General features: G+C 39.0%; 1 protein-coding gene across 6 annotated transcripts in view; it reads left to right on the top strand.

The window, feature by feature from the left end:
* Positions 1–21,617, top strand: part of MBP (myelin basic protein) — a 112,403-nt gene that overhangs the window by 47,192 nt on the left and 43,594 nt on the right. For all 6 annotated transcript variants that reach the window (XM_065667861.1, XM_065667862.1, XM_065667860.1 and 3 more), the window contains one exon: positions 10,228–10,318. In XM_065667861.1, coding sequence (XP_065523933.1) covers positions 10,228–10,318 — 91 coding nt within the window. The remainder of the gene's footprint in view (positions 1–10,227; positions 10,319–21,617) is intronic.

Genomic DNA, 21,617 nt, shown 5'->3' on the forward strand with positions numbered 1-21,617 from the left:
TGTATTGTGTTAATTCGGTGTATTGGTTTGTATTATTTATTGTATGTTTTATAATAGTCTTTGTGGTTCAGTTTAGACAGTTTCTTGAAGAATGACTGACAGCTAGAATACTGCAGAAATCAGTTAAATCTTCTCTTTTAGATTTTGCATTTTGTTGTTGGTAAGGTAGCTATGGTGAGAAAGGGGTCCTTGTTGTGCTTCTCTTCAAATGCCTTGAGCAAAATCACAAGTTGATTATAAGAAGTGTTCTGAAACTGCTTTCTTAAAAAAGTCTAGGATGACCTTTTATTCTAAGCATGGTATTTCTGTATGTTTGAGGTATTTATGCTCTAGTAAGTAATTTTTTTTATGTATCATTGACTACTATCAGCATTTGCATTATACTTGAGAGACTTACAGTAGCCTGCTGAAAGGAAAGTCAGCCAAATTTCAGCCCATTGTTGGTCATGAGGTGAACAAATCCCTGGGATGGTACTGTGGCTTTCTGAAAAGGTGGTGTTCTGCTGTGATTTTCATGTTAAATTTAGCATGGAGTTTTCTGTTGCTGTCTTCTAATTGTCTTGTGTGAGAATTGAAGTTGCTGAGAGTAAATGGGCAAAGTCATAATAAAATTATGTATTTTAAAATGTGGTTTAGTAGTTCCAGAGAAATATGGTTGAGTCTGTATTTACTGGATTTCTTTGAAGGAGGGGGAAATCTTTTATGCTACAAAAGTATGAACATGTTTTGCAGGAGCTGTTATTGGTGAAACACTTCATTTTACTGAATTGCAGCTTTCTGATTTACTGGGGCAGGGAAAGATGGTACTTTAGGTTACGGCTTTCCTTTGTAATTTTTTGCAGTACTGTATTCATGTAACTGCTGCCATAAATCTCTGACTTTGCTTCTATGTCAAAGAAAAACACAATGAAGATACGTATTTGCTGACATAATTATTCTGAAAATCTATGCTGGCTGTTATTTTGGAGTACAGTCTGCCTGTATATCTCCTTTTAAGAAATAGTTTGTGATGAATGGGTTTAAATCCAAGTTCTTAAAACCCAACATATTTTGTTGTTAGAAAAGTGGGAGAGCTCGAGAGTTTATTTTTTTAATCCGGTTTTGTTCAAGATTTGCGAAGGGGACTAACATTTCTAAGAACCTTCTTCTAATGTCTTTGAGGTATAGGCAGGGAGGGAACTTTTGTTTTTTAAGCGTGTTGAGGTCACTTAATATTGTTCTAAAAACTAACATAGCATGCCTATCAAGCATGGTTATATGGCTCAGCGGTTGAGGGACAAGGGCACAGAGGCCAAGGGTTTTCTTCTTGATCCTTGCAGTAGGGGTGTAGGGCTTGAGAAGTGGACAGCTCTTGGAGGTCAACAACTGGTTGCACAACTGATGTTGACAACAGGCATTTAGCGTTTACAACCATGGTTGTTGTAAACCCTCTTTGGGTTTCGAGAGCTATGCAGAAGAGATTGAATCTACCTGGCCAAGTCAATTTAATATTGGTCTAGTTAAAACAAACACAGATGTGGTAACGCTCTTGTCATTCAGTTACATAGACAGCAATTTTCTGTCTTGGGTGGATAAATAGGAGTACTTATATGAAAGTTTCAGGCTTCATGACTGGTAGTGAGTTTGTGGCAGCTTCCCTCTCAAGCAAATGTTACATAGCAAACCTTGTTTCTCTCATTAAAACTGGGGGGAAACTGTGTGGTGGATTGGATCGGAGAGCCGATCTGGTTCAGTTCTCTCCCTCTCTCTCCCGTCCCATTGTTAAGAAAGATTATTTGTAGCCCCTCTCCCACCCATCGTCCAGCTCCTTGAGTGCCCAACAAGTGTTGGGAGCAGCCCAGCTTGAGGGGATGGTGAAGGGGGAGGACAGATGCTTAGGGTATGAGGCAAGGCTGGGGCCATGGGAAGTGCATGTTAATGAGGAGCTCAAATGTCTGAGTTAAAATAACTTGCTGCTTTTCAAAGACAAAGGCGTCTTTTTCTCAAAAGCCCACCACCCCCCCCCCCCCCAAAAAAAAAGCTAATTTTGTACAAGATTTCTGAATAGTTTGATAATTTTATCATATCATGGTACAGAAACAAATGCATTGGTCAGCACTGTGGTCAAAATTTCCTTTGAACCTACAGGTCTTGCAGGTAAATGTAATATGTTTTAATATTGGGCATCTTGTGAGGTAAATTTTTCTTTGCTTTGGCCTGGAAATGCACTTCACAAGGCTAGAGACTGCCAAGTGATCTCAAGCAGTGAAAATGGTCTTCCTTCTGAATCAGTATGTTGGAAAAATTCTCTTCTAAAATTAACTGCTCTGTGTTAAATTTAATCTTTTAATTCTTGGCAAGTAAGTTTAAATTTTGTTTTTTAAGTGCTTTAAGTATTTTGGTAGATTTTAGGGAGTTGCAGGGGTGTAATTTTGGAAATAAAGTGCTTTTACATAGCAGCTTGTGAGCTTTGTTTCCTCATGAGCTAAAAGCTTGGAAGAGAAAATTAAATGCAGGAAGTTGAAAGTCCATTCTTGGTGCTCAGTGGCAATCTGTTCAGCATGTGTTTCCTACTCATTAAACAAAAAGGCAATTCGGATTAGCCTAATGCATGACTGAGAGTAGAATGGTGTGAAAGTCCCTTAAAGTTGTCTACCCTTTTTAGCCTTTTTTTTTTGTGGTACTCTTTTAACATAGAGCAAGCACTAAAAAAATACTTCTGTTATTAAGCAAAGTCAGTTTTCAGCCACCTATAGGAACAACCCAGACAAATATGCTGGTGTATTTATTTTGCACACTGAAGGACTCATTTTTGCATGTGATGGAATTAAGAATAAAATATCAGAAGTGAAATTCTGCCCTCCCTGCAGTCTGGTTTGCTGCGGGGGAACTGGGCAGAGCTGTCACGTCAGGTCCGGAGTCCCTTCTCTGTATGTTTTATTGTCCCACTTGTGCTTCAGCTCTTTGTAGCCCACACAGTCACATGAGTTCCACTTTGCTTCTACAGGCCTGCAGGGTCAGCAGTTTATATTGAGAAAGGAAACCTTACCTGTTTTGCCTTAACAAAGGTAATGCTGGCTGCAGAAACAGGATGTCAGCTGTGCTGGGTTTTTTGTCAAAAATACCTGTCCAGTGTCACTTGGAGTACTGCAAAAGCCAGAAGGTTTTCACAGGAGGGGGCGCAGAAAAGATACCTTGTTGCTGGTAAGGTGGCAGGCTGGTTTATTTCTAGTGGTTTTGTATCATTCTTAGGCATGACATTTTTCCAGTGAATATTTCTGAGATGCTCTGTAGTAACTTTCATTTTATAACATATTTCACTCATTACCTTCTAGGTAATTGAATGAAGAAAATAATAAACTGAATATTTAGGGGTTTTACTCTAAGACACTAAATATCTTTTTGTTCCTGGGCCACTGCAGGCATCCTTTGATGTGATGAAGCAGATTTACACATTGCTTGGTGGGATTTTTTTGTTTGGTTGGGGTTTTTTTGTTTGGTTGTTTTTTGTGGTTTTGTGGGGGGGATTAGAGGAGTATGGGTCTGTGTGATTTTGTTTCTTTGTAAGCCTCCATAAGCAGCAGGCAGATGCAGCATCATACAGCCAGTGGTTGGTGGGACTCTGGGAAAGGGCTGTAGTCTCTCCTCTGAGTATCACGATATCAAGTAACTTCTGCACTGGGTCATGGTTTGGAATGGTGAAGTCTCCAAAACATGCCCCTTTGTGGCCAGCTATTTCTATGTTGCCCACAGGGGAGTGTTTGTAGTGCTCTCTCAGTACCTTTGCTTCTTTTGCTGTTCAGTGCTGCTTTGTAGAAGTGCACATATGGGGCTGTGCACCCTGCAGAAATCCTCACTGCGTTGCTTTGAGGCATGTTTGTAGTGCCGCTGAGTGCCATGCTGTACCATCGCATTGTGCTCCCCATAGAGAGCTGCCATCTCATTTACTTCTCTTCCTATGGTTAAAATCAACAAGGGACAAATCAACAGGTTTATTGCCACAGACAGTCCTGTATAGGCCCCCCAGGAGGATTCCAGGCTGAGGATCTCTAGTTGTTTGAGCAGTGGCAAGTGTTTTGCATTTTATTAATTTAAATTAATTCAAAACAAACTCAAATCTGTGATATTAGAAGTTCAGTGTACAAGGTTGAAAAGGATTTTTTGCCTAAAAGAAGTCCAAGATATTTGCAATCCTCTCTCCCTGACCAGGGGATTATTTTTCACTTTTTTTAATGGTCACAGTTTTGTTTTTTCCCCCATTTTCACCTTTTTCCCCGTTATTCTATAACTAGTTGCTAGTTTTTGCATCTCTGCTGTGTCTTAGCATAGATCAAGTATTTGGATGTTTGGATGACCTTTTTTATCTTTTTCTGTTTTATTAGGTATCTATATGAATTCTTTTAAGATTTTATCACTATGCTAGAATATAGCATGGTTTCATTAGCAGAAGGAAGCAGGATTGCTTTTATACACTAATTACCCTTCAGAAAGACCTCAAGTGATGCATTTGAAAATTGCTAGTCTGCTGGGGTTGGATACTGCCGTTGTTCAATCTATTTATGAAGCCCTTAAGGAAATGCACTGAGAGTTGAGGCTGCAGCATCAGTGTTGTTTTTAATGACTTAAACCACATCCTTTTCTTAAAAAAAAAAAAAAAAAAAAAAAGTGAAATGTTTATACTTGTTCAGCATGTGGCTAAATGAGTGCTCAAAGGGAAGTAAATTAGCAAACAGTCTAGATAGGATAAAGGCAATGAGCAGACTGTGAAAGCACCACTATTGATAGCTATCACTCTTCAGGCTATGCTGAAAATCTACTTCCACACCTTTTGTAAAAGAGATTTGATGTTGATGTCCAAAATGCCTATATTTGGTTTTGCTCATCAAGTGTTGTCACCGTTCCTGTTTGATTCATAAGGATAGGAGTTGCATCCAACAATGTGCCTGCCAGATGCTGTTTGCAGTGGCACTGTAGAACTGTCTGGGTTTAAAGGACGGAGCACATGTGCTTTAATAACATTAGTTTCAGGTCAGGTGTTCTGGAGGCTATCAAAACTCACTGTGTTCCCAAGTGCGATTTTAGATCCTTACATTGATCTTCACAGATTTGTACTGTGTGTGCCGCTGCCCTGCTTTGTACAGCCGATATGGTGGTTGCTGTGCTCTGTCGGGTGGGATTGGTAGAGAAAATAGCAAGTCATGGCTCTGTCCATACTTGTCTGAATTTTATGTGATTCATATTCAGGTTTCTTGTGTATAGGTTCAGGATTAATGTGAACAGAGTGAACAACACATGGCAGGATTCTTGCTTCAAGTTGAAAACATTGACCCGCAGCATATTTCTGTGTCTTGTCTTGTTTTGCAAATTCCTTGCTGTTTTATGAGAATTCAGGATTCTGGCAGTGTCCTAAAAGTACCTGCAGAGTAACTACTCACTCACATGGCTCTTCCTCTCCCTCTGCCCCTATGCGTAGGGTACATGAGTTTGAGTTTGTTGATTTGTTTGGGGTTTTTTTCAGTTCATGATTCTTGATTTTTGCACATGGTTGTCTGTCCTGGTTTTTATTTTGTTTTGTTTCCCAAATGAACTCTGTCATTTTGGTACCTTGCTCCCAAATGCCAGTGGTATGGCATAACTTCTGCCACTGGTATGGACACAGTAATATAATCACTTGTTTCCTACCTGTTGTATGCTTGAACCTCCCTCGTCAGCATCGTGGGAGTACCTTATGGACTAGTAAAAACTGATTAGTGGCCTATGGTACAACCATTGCTTGTCTTTGTATTACGTTCTGAGCTGAAGAGATTTCAGTTCAGTTATAAAACACATAAACCCCACCGTGGTCAGAAATCTTCTCAAAATGAAACAGAATTGCTATAAAGGCAAGATGTCCTGTGTATTAACCCAGCATGTAAGAACTTCTCCACAAACAAAAGCAGTTTTAAAATGCCTTTCCTAAATGGAGGGAAGCATGTAACAAAATAGTGTGGAACTGATAATGGGGAATGTAGCAAACTTTTAAGTTGGAATTCAGTGCTTTTTTACTGCAATTCCTCAGTATCTTAAGGTTTTAAAATAGATTGAATGCTTTTCTTCAAAGAGCTGGATATTATGTTTGAGGCATCTCAACCATTTTTCAAAGGACCTTTGCCTGCCTTGGGGGTTAGTGATGAGATCCTTTTGTTTGAACCTTCGTTTGAAATTCTCTGTCAGTGACATTAGCAGCAACTGCACCATTGAAGCTGAGAGGAGCAGAAAACTGTCCCTGGAAAACTCCAGGCCTCTCTCTTTCCATCACTCTATCATTTATTTTTTAGCCATTCTTTTGCCTTAAGTAAAATTTTGACACATGCACAGGAACATAAGAATAATTACTCTATATAGAAGTTACAGAGTGGAGCATATTTTTTAGTTGCATTTTAGAAGCTGAATCTGTGTAAGTGAAAATTAAACTGAGAATGTGAGGTATGCCTGAAAAACAGATATAATGATTGTGATTAGCTTGCTATTTAAAAGAGTTATTTTGTTTGTCTGAAAATTGATGGGAAAATTTGAATCGTTTTCATAACTGATGGGGACTAGAGAATGAACTAACATAGCATTTTCAAGAGCTTGAAGATGTAGAGATAACATAAGCCCAGCTTCAGTCTGGCATAACCCTATTCTGAATGATGGCAATAGAGTTGCCTGGAAGTAGGAATTAGCTGGTATGGCATTGTTAAAATTCACTATTCGTGTTTTGTGCAAGAAGCCTGATGCTTGCTAGTATGTGTGTGGGTTTCTGTATTAATAGGCTTGGAAAATCTCCAGTTAAGAAGAATTAACAAGTGAGTTTAGGAAGATGATTGAACATAGTAATGCAGGTACGAGAGATATCTGCTCACCTGAAGAGGGTTGACTGCCATTCCATGAATTCTTGCTGCTAATAAGGGTTATCCACAGCACCTCATCTGTTTGATTGAGTTAAGCTGTGGGTGTAAAATTCCTCACAGTAAACAAGAGCTTTGAAGCTGATGAAGGTCTATGAGAAGAAAATAGCAAGGAACATCTCCAGTTTTCATGAAAACAACATTGTAGGCGCTTAATTTGTGGATGCAGAATACAAAGAATACAAATGGCAAAGAAAATGGCCATTGTTAAGAATGACTTACAGCCTGTCCTGCCAATTGAAGCAGTATTTGGTATTTAGAGAAACATTTATGCATTTGACAGACTTACTGATACATGGCTCTCAATCATGTTACGGTCACATTTTTGAAGGAGCACATATCCATAATTTAAAGATTTTTCTTATATATATTTTTCCCCCTGGAACTTTGTGGAAGATCAGTTAGATCTGAGAAGAGGTAACATATATAATGTCCTGAAGGTATACTGTAACCTGAACATCATATACACATTCTGTGAATATTAAATGAAAGGTAGCCTTGCATGATGAAATTTAGGTGAATATCAGTGCAGAAGTGGAAGGTGAGGAATGTTTTGCAGAGTTCTTCAACCTGGTCTGGTGTTGCATGATCTACTGCTATGGATACAGTTTAGATTCTAATCAAGATTGCTATTGCCTGCAGCAATTTACCCTTTTCCTGTTATTGCAAAATGGACATTTATTGCCAGTCAAATCTGATTTTATCCACTAGAAACTTTTGTCTGTCTTTTGAGGTGGTGTCTGGTTTTTTATCTTAATTTCCTAGATGTAGCATAGAGGAAGAATAAAGTATTTTACCGCGTGTGTGTCCATCACCCTCTTGTCCCCTCTGTTTCTGTTAGATGTTGAGGACTTCAATGCAGGGAAGGTAATGTGCAATGGACAGGAGTGAATGAGAATGAGAGAAGGAGCTGGAGAAAAGGCTGTGCTATGACTTTTCGGGGGATTGGGGGGAAAGGAAATTGCAATTGCAGTCTGCTTTCATTTGTGCCATTGGGATGGAGCTAAACATTCTAGCTACATAATAACAGAGTAGATTGTAAAGGGCAGAAGTGAGAGCACAAACAGTACAAATCTCTGCTTCACACTGGATTTCTTTAATTCTCTTTTTAGATATAACACTTCTGAATAATCGTTTTCTGAAGAGCAGGTTTACCTCTTCTGAAGTCATTGAGTAAAAGCTTTGTGGTTAAGGGAAAAGTAACAAGCTCTTCCTTACTAGTATGCAAAAATGGCAAGATAGTTAAAAAGCTGGCTTGGATACCCCAGAGTACAACTTTCCATTTCCAAGCCTTGTGTTTTCTTGGTGACGTAGCTGCTGGAGTTCTAGTTTAATGCTTATTTTTGTGCTGGTTGAGCACAGGCTAAATATTGTCTTTTAAAATGCTGATTTGTATTATTAGTATTAGTTTTAGAACATCGGGACCATCGATTGTTCTTTTGAAGTGATTTTTCTTGTTTACGTTAATATTAATATTATGAATGCCAGTTACAGTGTGTCGTGTAAATTTGTTAGTGCAAATAATAAAGCAAAAGAAATCTTTTTAAAGTTTGTATTTTGTGAGAAGGCATACCAAGTGGATTTACATCCAGCCATGCGCTGTCTTGTTTTAGGCTGATATATCACACAACTTTCCTGTCAATGTCTTGGAGCTGATACCTGTTGACACCAACATGGTGTCTTATCCGGGGAGCAGGCAGCACAGTTGCTGTGTAGTTCTTCGCAGTGATTTAACTCAAACCAAAATCTCTTATATGGTTCAGTCTTTCTAATTTCCTTGACACTGCCAAAACTGTATTTTTAAAGTAAGAAATGCAGACATCTCTCTAGTAAGAACTTGGAATGACAACGTGTTTCATAGACACCACTGAGTATCTGTTGGGTAGTGTTTTGTTGCTACTGCTCTTGATGCCTTGCAGCAGTTCACAGACTTTCAGCTTTTACCCAAAAGCATGAGAAACAGCAGAATCCTTTCTCTTAAGCAGGTGTTTCTTCCTCTGAAGCACAGTTTCTCCTTCTTTCCTGTTTTGTTTCTTTCTCTAATTCTTGTTTGCTGCTGTGTGACACCAGTAGGCTTCCTAGGTTTTGTTTTCATTTTTTTCCTGACAACGCTTGCTGTCTTGCTTAAAAGTCTCTTGGGTTTACATGCCCTAAGTTTGTACTCCTGTGTTCTATAGGGAGGTTGACAGACTTAATCTACCTGTCTTCTTGTATCTGGTTATTAGTAAGGGGAAATGAGAGACAGCTTATTGTTTGGAAGTATGCTGCTGTGTTTCTGAGGGCAGAACCAGTAGTTTTGATGGACATGTTGTATAGCAACATTTTCTAAACTAAGTCAGAATTTTTAAATTGTACAAAATCTATTTCTCCAAAATTCCACACAAAGTCTTCTGAAGGACTGTGTACTTGAATAGAGCAGTAGCTGTACTCTAAAAAACATAGGCATGCTACATTTGTCTGTTTTCCTTCCTCAACTTGTAGTCAGTTCTTTCCAATAATATTTAATGAATCAGCCACTTCATATCCATTGCTCAGTAGTTGACTGCATATGCAGTTTACTATCTGCATTGCTGAAAGCACTGGTGAAAGCTTTCATATACATTTCTCTTGAGTACCAAAGTAAAACATGAGTTATTTTTTCTTTATTAGCAATATAAATATTGAAAATTCAGTGTTTCACAGGTTATATTTTCTTCAGTCTTTTCTAGCTAAAGAAGGAAATGCTTTGCTGAAACTGTTGCATTATCTTTTGACCCAATCTAACACCAGGTAGCTAACTGACAGATTTGTTTCAGAAATATATAAGTAATTGTGCTTTAAACAGTTAAGTGAATGAGTTGGTTAAAGACTTTAAGATTGCTGCTCCTAAGCTCTCTCTAGCTCACTTACCTTTGCTCTGCAAGGAGAAATATTTGTGCAGTATCTCCTGATCTCTTGGTTCACTAAGTCAACAATGGAAGATGTCAATAGAAAGAAAATGAAATATGAGGAGGAAAGGTGGAAACTTACAAGTCTGTCATGGTTTTTAAGATCTCTCTCTTACTTAGATTCTTCTCTAACCCTCAATTTTATGTCCTCTAGTTAAACAGACTCAAAAAACCACAAAACCAAAAAACCAAACCCCCACAACTGTGTCTCTGAAAGTATTTTCCCTCAGTATTTTGTAAAACTACATATATGTAGTAAAGATACCAAGACCCTCTGTGTTAATGATTCTGTATTCGTGAAGAATGTAATGTGTGCATATTTAAGAAGTTTGAAGAATATTTCTGGTTGATAACTATAAAAGACCTAATCTGAAGCAATGTTTGCTTTACAGAATGCCGAAACCAAGGTGGAGGAAGCAGCTAAAGAGAGTCCGAAAGCAGCCAGACTAACGCAGCAGTCTTCAGAGGATAATGAAGTATTTGGTGAGTTAACTCAGACAGCTGGAAAATGTTATCTGATCTGTAAGTTGAGAAAAGAGAATTCCCACAAAATCCTTGTGATCTGCTTAATGTTTGTGTATAGCATTTGAGTGTGGGCTGCATACACTTCCGCAGAGACCTGAAAAGGGGGGGGGAAAGGACTAAGTAGAAAATAAAGAGGGACCAAAGATCTGTAACTAATAATATCTGAAGAAAGATTTGCAGTTCATTACCACAGAGAAGAAAGGCTGAATCCAAGTGTTCAACAAAATTAAAGATGTGTGAAGAAAGAGGGAAAATAAACTTTTCTCTGTCCACGATGGACAGAACAAGCAGTGGGTTCTTTAAATTCACTTGTAGAAAAAAAGATTTGAATAAATGCTGAGAAGGGAAATCCTAAAAGAAATATTAAAGCAGTGGGATCATCTGGAAAGTGTGGAGATTTATTATTGTAGGCCTTTAAAAACAAGTTAGGTAAGTAACTGGCTAAACTGATGTAGTGTAGTCCAGCTTGTGGCAGAAAGATAGACTAGGTGACCTTTGAGGATACTTGGAGGCCTAGATTTTTAGATGAGCTCCTCTTGGTAGTTTTCAGTGAATCCCTCTCTGCTCCCCCTGTAGGTTTTGCTGGTAGTTTTATTATTTGATCTCAAAACTGGTTTTGCCTTTTCTTCTGCATTAAGATTTGGAAAAGAGCCAGGGAAACTATATTATTCCAACTTCATGTTGATTTTATGCTAATAGGACTTCAATAAAAAAGCAGTAGTCTAGCATTAATGCAGAAGAGGTGAAGGCAAGGCTGAAAGATTATCAGTGGGTGTAATATTTAGCTCCATTATGTTCTGGAGTGGAAACTCAAGATCTACAGAAGTCATGTGGATTTTATTAAGACTGACTAGCTTGAAAACTTTCAGATGAGTCAAATATTTTTTAATATAGTAAGGAATTTTTTTCTTTTGAGGTACAAAAAGAATGGAGCATGAATAATTAAGTCTTTCTTACTCTACATGGAAACAATTCTGTGACCTTTTAAAATGGTTTTGTTTAAAATCAGCTTTCCTCAATGAGATAATGTAGTGTGATTGGCATATGAGCCTGTATTCCTGGTATGAATGCTTCCAATGCTGATCATAGAATGCCAGTGTCTGAAGAATCCATAAGTGGATTTAAGAACTCGTTTTCAACTTTATTAATTCAGTGGTGAAGCTGTTACCTCATTTCCTCTATATCTGCTCCACCAGCTACTCACAGTAGATCCAGTGTTACTAGTTATAGAGCCCTGTGGCACTGTGTAATGTGCATCTCAAACTAATCTTTCTCAACTCGGATCTCTGGTTTTCTTTCTGTGGGAAGGATGGAGACAGCAAAGCAAGGAGATCTTCATCTGCCTCTCTCCCAGCACAGTGGAGGCCAAAAAAGGCTTTTAAGCCTTCTGTCTATTCTGATCACTAGCCCCATCTACCAGTGAGCTAAACCAGTGGTTAGTCAATCCTGTAGTCCATATGGGGACTGTGAATTTAAAAATGGAAATGATAAACCATGAAGTTAACTGTTGGTAGGCTTAAACTCACCATCCAGTGATCCATATCCTCACTACAAATTCTTTTACAATTTAAAGTCGACATACAGTGTACTATCTGTTCTTTCAAGCTAATGATTTACTAACAGATTGCTAAATATTTCCGTGTTCCAGATCTGTGAACTGTACTTTTTATCTAAGATAAGTCAATGATCAACATTTGATAACTTGGCACCACAAGGAGGAAAATGTCTTTCCAACTCCAAAAACAAGCTTATATCAACCCTTTTGCCATGTTACAAATGAAAGTTTGTTTTTAAGATTGTATCAAAATCAGAGGGGGGAAAAAGGAGAAAACACAGTTCAGATGGAGTCTGTAATCTTCTTTTCACCCTGCTCAAGTGAGGAAATGAAAGTGGATTGAAGGTGCAAATGAAACTGCTTCAGCGTGGGGCTCCCTGAGAGTCAGGGAGAAAATTTTGGCAGACACAAGTTTTATAAGTCTGAGAATTACACTGTTGTAAATACTTACCTTTGCCTGCAGTTCTGAGCAATTTCTTAAGATGATGTTTAAATCTATCTCAGGGGAGAAATCAGTTTTCCATAGGCAAGTTATTTTTTTTTCTCCTGTGACTTAAATGATTAGATTGCAGACCCTGCTCGCTTATTTTTCCTCTGGCTTGATCTATGTCAAGCTATCCGTCATTCATTTTTTCTTTCTTTTCCACACTGATGCTAATTATAACGAGCGTCAAGAATGCACCAGCACTTGGTTAATTTATAGCTTCAGCTTCCACTCAGATCCCTTTTCTGAAGAATTTTAAATAGCCTTCAGTCTCTGAGCTGGTGCCCCACAGCCTTCCCTGTTCACAGGGAACTCTTCTCTTTCACAGAGATCACTCTCCACAGCTTTCTCTGGACAATGCCACCCCCTACAGAAAGGTTAGCACAGGCAGCAGAGAAGTTAATTGCTCCCTGATGTAGCCACTGATCCCCTTCAGAGCAGGCGGCAGCACCCCTTGATTGCTGCCTGCCCTTTCTGTCCTGGTGCATGGGTATGCAGTGGATGCTTGGGGAGGTCCGGTCCCCCTGACAGCCTTGGCTGTCCCTCTGTCCTGAGCCACCCGGTGGCAGCAACTGCCAGTCCCTGCAGCAACTGCCAGTCCCTGCAGCCCGTGGAGTGCCTGGATTGCCAGGGCAAAGGCTTTTCAGCAAATGAGACAGAAATCTCTTATTTTGCTCTGGTCTCCCCCCTCTCCAAGGTTAGTGTATTGTCTTGGACCAGGTGACAGTATGATCCTTTAGGAAAAGGAAACTTCCTGTACTGTGAACAGCATGGAATAGGTGCAATTGTTGGAGACCGTTACACAGAAGGTATCCGAGGGTGTTATACAAAAGATATCTGAGGAAGCTGTGCTGTTTGAATACAGCATATTTTTTTTATTTTAGAAATACTTCCTCCCAGAGTAAGTGTGGTGTCTGCACACTACCCTGTCAGTTGTGTACAGTTTTGGAGGCAAGCATGTTCTTATTGGTAGAAAATGTTATTGTGCTAAGGAGCCAAGTATGGATATCTCTTTTAAGTCTGATAGACCCAACAGCATTCTTTGTATATAGAAGCAAAGACTGATCCACTACTGTGGAGGACCACTGGTGAGTGAACATTAATGTCTTAACTTTTCTTCTTCATATGATTTGGATTTGAGAATTACCATTCTGGAGGGTCTTTTTGCATTTGTGTTTATTTTCACACTGAATAGTAAAAATAATATAGCTGAAATGTCCTTACGAACAACAAAGCCAAGTTGTACCAGCAGCTTTATGAAACAAATAAATCAGGTATGCCTTGTGTTTCAGAGAGGTAATTCTCAAAGGTCATGAACTTTTTATACAAGAGGATGGAGTGGATAAATGGAGCAGAAGGGTAACAATATGAAAGAGAAATCTAGTCTGCACAGTAATGGTATTTATAACTATGAATTTCTGAATTAACAAGAGTTAGTTTTGTTTGTCTTTTGAAAGGATTTTCTTGTGATACCCAACAGAGTTCTGTTGTCTGATATATACTGAATATGCATCTGTGATGTGGAACTAGAATGTCTTGCTTGCTACAAACTTCTGTTGAACTTGCACGTAGTCAACATGGTCTCTGTTGCAACCAGTATGTAGTCAGAAAAGGATCATGAATGACATCTCAGTCCAAGTGAGAGAAGACAATTGCTGAGTAAAGTGCTGTGTGTTTAAAGAAATGGATCAGGAGGTGGCTGCTGGTGTTACTTCCAGAGATTATTTCCAGCAGTTTATTAGATCCATCGCTGCTCTACATCTGTGAGATACAAGCAGGGAGGCAAAATTCCTGTCATCCTGACTGCTGGGAGGATTGTACCTTTGTTTGGTCCTACATTGCATTAACTTGGAAAAAGGATAAATGCAGATTTTTATTGATACTTCCCACCCCCGTAGGGTTAAATAAGCATATTCCCTTTTTTGATAGCAATTCAAAATCAAAGTGTACTAGCTTTTCAAGATACATAACTTTCCTGCATGAGAAGATCATAACTTACTGTATCTATTTAGTAGATCAGGTCTGAATTGTATCTGTGGATGTGGCTGCAGTTCTTCGTGGCTTAATGCTTTTCAGTGATATGTGCTGTGTGGCTGTAGCTGTCCTGTGGGGTGTTGGGTTTTGTTGTTGTTTTTTGGTTTGGTGGTTTTTGTTTGTGTTTGGGTTTTGGTTTTTTTGGGGGTGGTTTGTTTTGGGGGGTTTGTTTGCTTGTTTGTGGGGGGTTTTTTTGGTGGGGTTTTTTTTTTGTTTTTTTTTTTTTTTTTGTATAAAAGGGAAAGTGAATCTTTCTTATAGAGGAAAGAAAAAATATCAGAATTGTGGAGGTTTTTCTTTTCTTTCACTTGGGCAAGAGGTAAGCCGTATGGCAAAGCGATGCAGTGCAGCACCATCTGTCAGTCCGTCATTCTGCCGTTTCTAATTGCAGCAATAGGTACATCAGGAGGTATCTTTTTGTGTGCAGAGCTCAGAGATGTAACTAGAAACTGTATATTCAGCACAATTCGACAGCAGCTCTGCCTCACCCTGATTCATTGCTTATGCTGGTGCCTGCTGCTGTGTGCTACACAGAATGTCCTGTGGATAGTTGTATAATCCCACACAGGTTGAAGAACTACTGTCTCCATGAGATTTCCATCTGTAATAGTTTGACAAACGTAGTCATGCTCACTGTTGGCCTCCCTTAACATGGTAAGGAAAGGGTAGCTGCAGTTGCTGCAGTCCCATTGTCCACACCTAGGAATTTTTGGATGCTGTGTATTGGATACCAGTTCCTGGGGTTTTTTGTTCAGTTGGGGATTTAATGATATATGAACCCATTCTCCTGAAATAATAGGCAGTGTTGATCTCTCACAAGTTAACATAGGAATATGTGTCACTGTGTTACATCTGTGTGGATTTCACTCTTCTTCAGTTTTTTCTTTTTGATTTGTGTTTAAAAAAGGGTGGAGGCAGAATACAAAAGAAGGAGCTGGAAGGCATTTAGCAGCTTTTGGCTGCACAATGCCTTTATCAGGAGGTGATGGGGTCCAGTCAGGATCTTGCTAAAAGCTGAGGGTTACTGAAGTTCAGTGACCTTACTGGGAGGCTTCTCGCCTTGTAAACACAATCGATTGTGGAACACAAGCTATTACTTTAATGCAAAATAATGGCAAATTTACACAAAATAATGAATCTGGTGAGACAGCAAATTGTCCTAAAATGAATGTTATTACCACAGTGCAGTTATTCCCTGTTGCATGAGAGGTAAATTGGGGAATTTAGCCTCCTGTAATTTTTCATGATAAGCTAAGTAATGATTCTGTTTTTCTAACTGCTAACATATTTCCACTTTCCTTCACCATCTCCTCCTTTTCCCAGTTTCCTGCGAGACTTGGCCTGTGTGCTTCCAGCCAGAGACCACTGGTTTATCAAAATGATAACAAGACTGGGTTAGCTTTTTGAGATGGAAAGAATAGATTTACCTTTTAATAAAAAAATGCTTGGCATTTTTTGTGCAGTTGTTGGATCTCAGATGTACTGCTCACAACTTTTGCTTTTTCATGTATTTTATCATAAAATGCTTTTTCCAAACAATATGTAGTTTACATAGGGACAAGATAAGCTGAAGTCTGGAGAACTGAGACCCACAGGATTTCAGAGGCAGCAGTTGGCCAACTAGTGGGTTTTTTTGTTATTTTAGGGTCTGAAGCTTTTTCTGACATAGCGATATTAGCAATTTTTTAAATGTTAATTCTGTGGTTTCTCTGATTATAGCTTATTTTTATGGATTTTCTTTAACAATAGCTATAAATCTTTTTTCTATTTTTTTTTTTCCGCTGGCAGCTATCTGGTGCTTTAAGCAGCAACAGTAGTTCTTGGACATCTACCTAGTTGATACAGAATCATAGAACAGTTAGGGTTAGAAAGGACCTAAGATTATCTAGTTCCAACCCCCCTGCCATGGGCAGGGACACCTCACACTAAACCATCCCACACAAGGCCTCATCCAACCTGGCCTTGAGTACAGCCAGGGATGGAGCATTCACAACTTCCTTGGGCAACCTATTCCAGTGCCTCACCACCCTTACAGTAAAGAACTTATATCTTCCTTATATATTCCTTTAATCTTCCTTATATGCCATTATCTTTAGTGTACTGCTTTACCATAGCATCTCAGCTTTTAAGATTACTTTTAGCATGGCTCTAATATTTGCTGCAAAATCAGTGCACAAGCACTTTAGAGCATTTTTAAAAGTCTGATGTGGTATAATTTTTTCTTTTTTCCTTGTTTGTACCACATGCAAGCTGAGTGCATAACAGAGGTTTGGGTTTTCCTTCTTCCATAGGGACTGGAGTTGTTACTAGATTTGTTAGCATAGGCATGAACCTGACCATGTGCTGCCTGCTGCATTTTTAGCAGGGCAGGGCCAGGGGCCTGTGCTTGCTATAATTAATCAGCATAGTAGCAGTGTAAGAAATAACTTATTCATTATTTTAATGCTTGCTATATAGTGTACAGGATCTGCTGATTTTTTTTTTTTTCCTCCTTGTTTTTTCAGTAAGAGTCAGTCAGCGTGGGAGATGGGGGGAAACACAATAGGCATTTGCCATCCTATTGTTATCCAAATCACAAATTGTAGCTGATTGTAAAAGTGAGGATGGCTAAGGGTGGTCTAATGTCACATGTTGCTGGGTGGTGATATTAACCTTTGACTAATTAGCTAGCCATGAAAACAAGTTACTCCTTTCCCAGCTTATTTTGTCATCTTTGTCCTGTTAGCAGGCTGCAGCCCAAGGGAATATTCTGTTTGCACAGAAGAAAGAGTCCTTACTGTTGTCACTGATTTTTATGTACTACCCAGTTTAGCTAAGGCAGGATTTTATCTGTAAATTAGTTAGAAGTGCTTCTGAAAGATCTTTATTTTGGGGAAAGTATCTGTTGCTGTTGCCCTATTTCCAGTTTTGCCAAGACTGAATAAATGCTCAACTCTGGTTTGAGTGAAGAAGCAGAATAGTCCTCCATGGGCCAACAGCTCTTCTGTTGTGTTTGCTGAAACAGATGTTGTCATTAAAGTTTTATTACAATGTGACTCACTTCTTAATGCATTGGCTAGAAAAGAAACAGAATGAGGTTTAGTGCAAGCTATTAGGAGAATACAGAAATGCCAGCTGAGATTGATAAGCCTTTTGTGGCTTAAAAGAAAAAAAAAAAGTGAAAGTCACCTGCTTTGGCTTTCTGCGTAATCAGAATTATGGAATTTGGGTAATTCCTGGACCAAATCCATAATGCATGATTTCAGCCAGAATAATGTCCTATTGAAAGAATTGTATAAATCAAATGGATTCTCCTCAGTGATCAAGTATCCTGGTTAAAAAGAAGCCCTTTGCTGATGGTTTAACCCACATAATTACCACTGATTGTTTGACCAGTCTCCATTCGGTTGCTTACAGCACACATCATAAGAGAGAGATCCTAACCCAGATTTTTACTTACCTGAATGCAGAGGACAGAAACCAGGAAGAAAAGGGGATACAGAGGTAAAAGCCTTGCCCTCATAAACACAGTGAGTCAGTATTAAGTTGGTGCTTACCCTCCAATATGCTACCAGTCTGGTGAAATTTTAATTCCTTGTCAGAATCAGATTGGCTTAAGAAATTCTGGCTTGGATTTCTTAGTTGTATTTCCCACTTACGCCGCCATTTTAGACTCATTCAGCAGCAGTATTCTAAGTAGTTCTGTTTACTTTGGCAGAACTATAAAGAGCTTAAAAATCAAAAATCCATCAGCCTGTCTTTCAGCATTAAATGGCTGGGCTGGAGTATGAAAAGAGCTGTGGATCTTATGTTCCAGTTGTCTGAAGAGTGTGAAAAGGTGGCAGGAAAGTCGTTGTAGTTGCATCCTCTTGTCCAGCAGCAGCTCTGCAAAAATACCGGACTAGGTATGTGATGGGTGTACCTCTGGAAGGAGAGAGCCAAGCACTAAGTGCACCGTGAAAGGATTGTGAAAGTAGAGAATGTCAGCATATGGCAAACACCACACATGCTGTTCTGGTGGTGACCCTGACAAAATATCTTTATTTCTGTGCTGAGTTAATCTAAATTGTGCTTCAGCACAAATGACTTTTGCAACTGTGTCCTGAAGACTGAAAATTAATCTAATGGTGGTGCAAGAAGGAACGTAGAGCTTTTGAATGAGTGAATGAAAACTTGCAGGACTTGGCATCTGTCAGCTTCCCCTTGGCACTCCCATCTCCACACCCTGGAGCTCTGTGAAACTCCAGGGCTTGTCATGCAGCAAACCCAAGCCATGCTTGAAACTATGGCATCCTGTTACACATTTGTTCAAGAAGGCCGACGGTGGTTTGGCTTAACTCCTTCAAATACATAGCTTGTGCAATAGTTCAGTTTTATGGGTGTGACAGTGTCCCTTTAAGTGCTACCAAGGAGGCACAGAGCAGAAATTCACATCTGAGGTATCTATTTTTGATGAGGAAAATAGAAGTGAAAAGGACTAGTATTTACTGGTGTGCACACACTGGTACTTGTACAGAAACATCCTGGTGGTGACAAGACTGCAGTCGCTTACAAGCCTTGCGAGGAGCAGAGAACAGCCATGATAATGCTGCTCTTTATTTTCAGTGCTGTTCAGAGCAGGCTCCCTCTTTAGAGCCTTCCCTATGGTTCCCTTCCCTGTTGCCAATGAAAAGCTTGGCTTTGTCTAGGCCTTTTAATATTCCCACTTAATTAGAAGGAACCATTTTTCTACTGGATGTGAAATATCTCCATCAAAACAGGAATTTTAAATTAGTCTCAGTGATTTCTATTAGCTGTCATTCACTGTGATTTCTTTTTTTCTTTTTTCCTTTTTGATCCTTGCTGTAGCAACTTAAAATTTCTCCTGTGCACAATATTACCCATGGAAAGCTATCAGAGTCCCTGGTAGTGCTAACAAGGAGGATTGCAGCAGAAATCATTTTAAAGGCTCAAAAATACTTCCAAATCTCTGTTTATCTCAACTGATTTCAATAGAAACAGGCTACAGATAAAAGAAATTCACAAGAGTTCTCATTTCTGTTCTGAAAGATCTGTAATAGGTTTTTCTTTTTAACCTTTTCTTGTGGAAAAGTGATTGACTACACTCTCGAAACAAAAGTGGTGGGTTTTAGACACCTAACTAAGCCTCCACGCAACATTACTGTAAATAGACTGGGCTTCACTAAACTCAGTGGAGACAAGATGAAAATATTGATGCCTCTAAAATGTATACGTAATGCTTAACAAAGTATTCCTTCCTTGAAATAAGTGGCCTTCCCTGAATGTTTATCAGGATGTGGTGACTCTACTTGCCTTGATTTATCTACACAGGACCTCCTACTTTTTCAGCGTAGTAACTGTACTGATTTCGACAGAGCTATGTGATGCCCAAGTTTCCTATCAAGAAAGATGCTGATCTTAGGTCTGTGGTACAGGAAGTCCTTGGCTCAGCTCACAGGCTTGAGGAAGCTATCTTTTGCATCAGGCATCCCACACGCCACTGCGGCTGCTTCAGGCAGAAACTGTCTGAAGTATTTCCATTTTCTTGTCTGCAGATGTCTTGCAATGCAGAATCAAATGGAGAGGTAGAGAATTTTATCCTTGAGCTGAAGGGCTAAGTTTTAAATGCAAAATGCAGTTCTGACATTCAGTGTCATGAGCAGAGCAAATTATTTGCAAAGCCTTTTCAGGCAGGATTAGTTCTAGACATATGATTTTCCCTCATTTTGCTTCACCTATTGATCACATCTAAAATGTTGCAATATTTCATTTTTGTAAGGTAAGGTTATGGCATGAACAGGACTTTGCCAGATCGGTGGTGTTACTCTCTGGACTTCTAACTTTCTTTCTTGTCCCTTGTTTTTTGTGTGATCTTCAGCCTTGTATATAAACTGGTCATCCTTTAAAATGACCACAAGAAGCTCATGTTTGGTCTTCAGATTTTATAGCTGTAGTATCCTCTGTGTTTGTCAACACAGGAAATCTATTACAAAATAGGATGAAATGGAAAACTGAAGCTGTGTGGATGCCTGTTATACAACAAGCCTAATTTCAGTCTGAATCTCTTATGCGGCATTAAATCTAAATTCTGAAAGTTTACTTATTTCAGTTTATTTCCCAAAATTTCTTGAAATAATTTTACTGTTTCAAAATACATAATTCTGTGACAAAGACCTGAAAGCAAATTTGTTTCAAGATCCATGCTGAAAGAAAACCCTCAACAAAAAAACGTCAAGACCCCTGAAAATTAAAGCTTTCTTCTTCTTTGTCCACTAAATTACTCTGCCCTTGCTGTAAGGGATAAATGACTGGCCAGCATCAGCGTGAACTGCACAGCCTACAAAGCGACAATGATAAATGGAATTAACATAATAATAATATAATAATGGAACTAACAGAGGAACTTCCTTAGGTTTCAGCAGAATTAGTAATGTGCTTTTACACTTTGAAACACTATCCAGATTTTGACATAGATATTTTGGTGGGTCTGAGTTTAAGGTGAGAATCAGAAGATTGGGAAAAATAACTTTTTTCCCCTTTTTCCATGATGAATTCCGTTCTGGGCTCCAGCAGAGAGCTGTTAACCTCTGGTTCCATATGCCAGCAACAGTAAATCTGGCTTCTGTTCCAGAATCAGTGCTCACCTGATTGCAGTAACTTGTATTATGTGGCCTGATTTCAGGATATGAGTTGAAGTGATAAGTGGGATTGAATCTAATTAACAGGATTTTCTGGAATTGAGAAGTCCAGGAGGTGAGACTTTTAAATGCTTATGTGCTTGGGATTTTATTTTTCCTTTTTAACTGTTCTAATTATTTTTCATGGAGCATATGAGGGTTTTCCTCTATTACTAAAGTACCGTAATCCAAATACAGACTCATTTCTAGCATTATTTCAGTTACTACTCGTACTGCAAAAGCACCTGATTGAGGACTATTGATCTACAAGCAGAATGGGAATACCATAACAAAGCTGTTCTGCACCCATTACATCTCATTCCTGTTTCTCAAAGTAAGTACTTCCAGTCAGACTACTTTTGCACCAAGCATTTTGTTGCTCTCTAACAAGAGCCAAATTGCTCTAGTTTTTGCAGATAAACTACAATTTTATGTTAAAGCCTGTTCTGCTTGGGAAAACTCAGTATCAGAATCACAATACCACAATTATTCTATGTAGATGGGTGCTTCATTAGCACCCTCTCTGCA

This window comes from Lathamus discolor, chromosome 2, assembly GCF_037157495.1.
Source record: "Lathamus discolor isolate bLatDis1 chromosome 2, bLatDis1.hap1, whole genome shotgun sequence".
NCBI classification, from domain to species: Eukaryota; Metazoa; Chordata; class Aves; order Psittaciformes; family Psittacidae; genus Lathamus; species Lathamus discolor.